The sequence below is a fragment of the Sipha flava genome, unplaced genomic scaffold (genome assembly GCF_003268045.1).
Source record: "Sipha flava isolate LNK unplaced genomic scaffold, YSA_version1 22191_pilon_pilon, whole genome shotgun sequence".
NCBI lineage: Eukaryota > Metazoa > Arthropoda > Insecta > Hemiptera > Aphididae > Sipha > Sipha flava.
In genome coordinates this window covers 1-5,269 of record NW_020272851.1, presented here as the reverse complement: position 1 = coordinate 5,269, position 5,269 = coordinate 1, and the positions used below count along the sequence as shown (strand labels likewise).

General features: G+C 26.5%; 2 protein-coding genes across 4 annotated transcripts; both read right to left on the bottom strand.

Moving 5' to 3' along the window:
* Nucleotides 1-624: 624 nt before the first annotated feature.
* LOC112683173 lies at nt 625-1,510 on the bottom strand (the record flags this gene model as incomplete). The annotated part of the gene is made up of 2 exons (XM_025554070.1): nt 1,105-1,510; nt 625-978 (listed from the first exon to the last, which is right to left on the bottom strand). Coding segments are annotated over exons 1-2 (760 nt in total), but the record flags the coding sequence as incomplete, so codon positions are not given.
* Nucleotides 1,511-1,891: 381 nt separating this feature from the next.
* LOC112683174 lies at nt 1,892-5,263 on the bottom strand. 3 transcript variants are annotated; one of them, XM_025554071.1, is made up of 7 exons: nt 4,605-5,263; nt 3,669-3,793; nt 3,279-3,577; nt 2,884-3,169; nt 2,636-2,801; nt 2,509-2,576; nt 1,892-2,011 (listed from the first exon to the last, which is right to left on the bottom strand). In XM_025554071.1, coding segments are annotated over exons 3-7 (561 nt in total). In that variant the 5' UTR covers nt 3,281-3,577; nt 3,669-3,793; nt 4,605-5,263; the 3' UTR covers nt 1,892-1,972. The 3 variants fall into 3 exon arrangements, with proteins under 3 accessions (XP_025409856.1, XP_025409857.1, XP_025409858.1); XM_025554072.1 differs by lacking the exon at nt 1,892-2,011 and having other exon boundaries at nt 2,503-2,572; XM_025554073.1 differs by lacking the exons at nt 1,892-2,011; nt 2,509-2,576; nt 2,636-2,801 and having other exon boundaries at nt 2,918-3,005.
* Nucleotides 5,264-5,269: the final 6 nt, after the last annotated feature.

Here is a 5,269-nt window from a genome sequence, read left to right as displayed (position 1 = left end):
TTATATACTTGTTATTAATAGAATTTATATTAAATGAACAATATTCATTTAAAATTAATTTTTCATATGATGTGCCATCTAAATTATCAGATTCATTAAATATTTCTTTTTGAAATATTAGATTTTTTGTTTGACTAAGTTTTTTATTATTTATTTCATTATATTTTTCGAAAATTCTATTACTTGCTTCTTGAAGAGGATACTTAGCACATTTCATACTTTTTTTAAGTTCTTTTAAATAATTTTCATACCTAAAGGCACTAAAAGATTCTAGTGGCCCATGTTTTATAACAAAGTATGGTAAATGAATAAGATTATGCACATTATATGTTATAAATTCTGACCCGTATAAAATTGCATACCCAGAAATAAATTTTTCCAATAAAAGCCTAGCTTTTTCATTATATAAAATACATGTTTCAGGATTTACTAGGAGTCTAATAGCACTAAATAAAAATAAATAATGTTTATAGAATGGTTTTTTTAATTTACCCTTTAAAATAATGTGACTATAATATAAAAGAAAAGTTCTTAATTCTGTTGCTTTCCAGTGATCGATATCATCTAAAGATCTAGGCAATCTAGAAAATTCTGATGGAACATAAGATCTTAAATTTAAAATACTTTCATTTACATCTTTTTTTGATTGATCTAATAATCTGATATCTTTTTTACCTTTGACCCAAAATTTAATCAATCGTTTTGTAACACCTACATAAACGCAATGCATGTTATCAACTGGTATGTCATCAACCATATTGATTGGTAATTTCTCCAATGGGCTTATACCTTTATGGTAGCAATCATCAATTTTTTTTCTAAATGAATCATCTGTTCTCATAGGAGAATTTGTTGTTAAGAATGTCATAGTTTTATTAAAAACACCTTCATCAATACATGCATTACATCCGTGATAGGCATTATGTGGTTTCACATTTAATAAAAATGCCTTGGCCGGTGCATCACATACAATATGAGCTATTTTAATATTAAATAAATGATCATTAACATTTATACCTTTTTGTAAAATATTTAAAATATCTATGATGAAACAATTTAAAAATTCATTTACCGAAGATGGTTTTTCTAAACCATGAAAAATACCAATTGGAATAACATATTTCGATAACACTTTGACATTTATAATACAAATTAAAATAGGCCTAAATTGACTTTTTGAGCTTTTGGCTAAAGGTAACCCATCCACATTTATACCCAAGTTTAAACTTTTTACATTAATTAAATCACTCTCATGTTTTTGTAAAATTGGATAAACCATACGGTCAATGCCAAAATGTATGTAAGAACCATTATTACTTAATTGTAAAATATTATGTTTTGATGGAGTTTTCATTAAAGTGCGTCCATCTTTTGGGACTTTTAAACCTTCACTTCTTAACACTTCTAATAATGAATTTAAACAATTGTGATTTACATTAAATTGTATATTCCAAGTACGCAGTTTATCACAAATATCTGTTTCTACATTATGTGAAGTACTATCAAACATAGAACATTTTGAATAATTATTCAAAGAATTTTCTGGCAAACAAATAAAATTATTATTCAAACATGGTTATTTTCTATAGGTGATGACACGTTTTCTAAAGGTTTATTCATAATACCAGATGTAATTTTTTTTTCATTATTTGATTGAGATGTTTCAACTATATTACTACATTTCTTAACTTCATTTTGTAACAATTTTTTGAAATGACGGTTTGTTATTTCTCCAAACCCTTTTTTTCTGGCGCTGAAAATAAATTATGATTACTATTCAATAATAACAAATTATAATAGATACACATTTTTATTTGAGTATACTGTATAATAAACAAATACAACAAGTAGAATTTTATAGTAATATACATTGGAGTAAAATGTTGAAAAAGTGATAAATAAATAAATTAAAATAAGTCATTGGTTATTCTTGAAATAAATACTGATATAATAAAAATTTGGGTAAAATAGCTTATTTCATTCTACCAAACCGAGTATTGGAATTACGCAACTGTAATATGCATATATTATTGAGAAATAATAATACGCATATTCCTGAGTCGTATAAGGAAAAACGTACTTGCACAACCTTAATGGGCGCCACGCGCGAATTTCAAACAACCACAACAACATCATCATTCGAATAAGACAATCAAGGCCAAGGGCAACCACGTGATGAAACATCACTTGGATATGAAGACCAAGACCAAGGACAGCCACGTGTCGAAAACAACACAATTAAAACAGAATCAACAGAGTATATAAAGGCTCCGTTTCAACACCAACGGCAGACGTGTCTAGCTATCAGACCAAGCCCTTCTGAGTTTCGTCTTTGATATTGTTAGCGCGCAAATTTATAATTTATATTTTTGTATCTATGTCTGTTTCTGTAATTGTATTTATTAAAGTGTTTACAAGTGTTTGAAATAATTATTTAATCAAATTTACCCTGATTCAACAACATCATTACGATAGGTACCTGTTTTTATTGGGTACCACGTAACACAACCAATCAGCAACTACTTTTTCAAAGACTGACTCAGTAAAAACATTGGAAAAATTGTCTTTCAAACTGTCTACAAAAAATAATAATTATAAATATATTTGAATTAAAATAATTTTAAATCATTATTACTTTTCATTGCATTAATTGTAGCAGACTCTCCTAATTTAATATTAATATTTTTTCCTCGGCCTGTCCAAGAACATTGAATAGCAAATTGGTTTGAAAACAGTTTTGCTAATATTCTATTTATATTATTTTTATGGTCTTTTCCTCCTATTGATTTAATATAACTCTCCTGAAAATATATTGTATGTATTATACCCAAAAGACAATTAAATAATTCAATTTTTTTTTTTATAAAGTAGTATATTATGTACCAATTTGAGAATATATCCAGACTCATTTCTAATACGATTTTCTAATGATGAGAATTCCTCAGTGTTTTTGATAGGAAATTGAGAAAAAAATTCTGGTTCTAGGAAAGTTCTGGTATGTGTACCTGTGGAATTAATTTCTTGATGTTTGATATATGTTTCAATAGTATCAACTTTAGCCAATAAACACTTCAACATAAAACTGTTAGCTACCATTTCTCTATTCAACCTATTTAGTACATCTACAATCTGAAAGCTTGAACTACCGTGTTCAACAAAGTTTTTTAGCCTACAATAAATTATTAAACATCAGTCTTACTATAATATAAAATACATATTTAATGTTATTTTTACAGTAGACACACACACACACACACATATATATTATGATTACTTACATGTACAGAATGTTCTACAGAGTGTTCAGATGATATTTGTTCTTCAGAGTAAATCATTTCTGGTTTTACAGATTGCCTTTGTGCATTATTTGTTGATGTGGATGGAGTTAAATTTGTATAACATTGGTTTTCAGTCAGAGAAGTAGAAGCAGACAAAGACTCAGTAGGCATAATTTGTCTAGATGAAGTTGGTTTCATATATTGAAGACACTGATCATCAAATTTTACATCAGAAAACTTGTAAACATTAGACATACTAGTAGAAGTTTTACTGTTAGACATTACAGTAAATCCATGATCTATTTAGTTGAATAAAAACAAAAAACAATAAAGATTATCATAACTAGTCAAATCAAATTCAATATTATTAGATAATATGAAAATCATTACCTGAATCCTCACTATCAGAAGAAACATTCAAGTTTGTTTTTTCTTTGCTTTCCCATAATCGTCATCAGTTTCTGTAGATGAGTATTTAACTTTAACTTTCATGTGCCATGCTTTGTTGAACTTGACTAAAAGTAATATAATAATGGTAAACAGTAATTAATTTGTTAAGTATGATTTTATTTATAAAAAATGTATTGGGAATCAAATTTTAAATAATATTTATTATTGTTTATCTTGTTAATAATAAAATAATGAGAAGTCAAGTACTACCCATAGGTGTATATTGGTAAATTAATTTAATTTTCTTGAAATATGGTCAATTGATACTTATTTTATATGTTATTACCTTTGTAAATATTCAAATAAATTGTTGAGGTAAAATAATATAATACAAATATAGGAATAAAATGTATATGAAGATGTATACTTACTTTATACTACCTATTCAACTTAATAAAACAATGAAGTAAGTACCTAGTTATTTATTTACCTACTTATTTTAATGCAATTGAATTATAAATATATATTTTAAAAATTTACGATAAAGGTATACATTAGGTACAAATTAGATATATTTAAATAATTCAAAATAAAAATTACAGGTAACCTGGTAATAACAAATAATTAAAATTAGTATATATACTATTGTTATATTTCATTTAACATTTTTTAAATACTCAAGGCATAATTTTTTATAGGTATCTACTATCTGGTATTATCCTACCTATAACATATTTTTTTTATTCAATATTTATAATATTATAAATACATATTGAATAATATTATATATTATATTGTTACTTTTTTAAAACATATTCTTTATTTTTGTGTTCAATATTATTAATTTTAAATTTATAAAACTCTGGATAAAATTTAAGGATATACAGTATATAGGATATATAGATATATACTAATAAGGAATAATTACATCCTTACCATAAACTTTACTTCCGTTTAAAATGTTGATTCTATGTGTTTCCCAATTTGGAGATGGATTTTGTCCTTCTTTCAAATGAGTACTTGTAACTGCAAACGGAGGCCATTTGCAAAAATTTGGACCTGAATTGCTGTACATATTTTCAATGAGCCAATTGGATGGGATTACACTATATTGTTTAGATTCTGGAAAAATTCCAACAACCCAAGTAATCTGAAATAGTACAGGATAAATAATAAAAAGCTGGTAAGTGAGATGATGGTGGTGGATGTTCATTCCTTGTCCCTCCGGTCCTTGGACAAGATAATGTTAATGGGTGTATTGAATTTTAAAGAAACGATAACTTATTTCTTTAGTAAAACGATTCTAAGCATTCACTTACTTTTTATTATTGCTATTATTAGTCATAATATTATAATTGAACGACGAAAGTATAAAAAATCACCAAGTAAGAATTCAGGCGATTCACGATCACGTACAGGCACACAGAACAATTAATAACAATGTTAAAACTTAAAAGACGTAAATACGTATAACGAATCACTAATCATAATTCATATGAGCTGGTAAGTGATACGTACAGGCTAAATGATGTGCATGTATTTATAACCACAATGGCTGGTCGTAAGCGGTGGGACGCTGTTTATTAGCAATATGGGTAATC

Bases quoted from the DNA above. Each gene is read 5' to 3' on its own strand.
- LOC112683174 (XM_025554071.1), bottom strand. The intron at 2,802-2,883 runs GTACATAATATA...ATATATTTTCAG, and splicing joins CTGGATATATTCTCAAATTG to GAGAGTTATATTAAATCAAT. The intron at 2,012-2,508 runs TTGTGTTACGTG...TGCATATTACAG, and splicing joins AAAAAGTAGTTGCTGATTGG to TTGCGTAATTCCAATACTCG.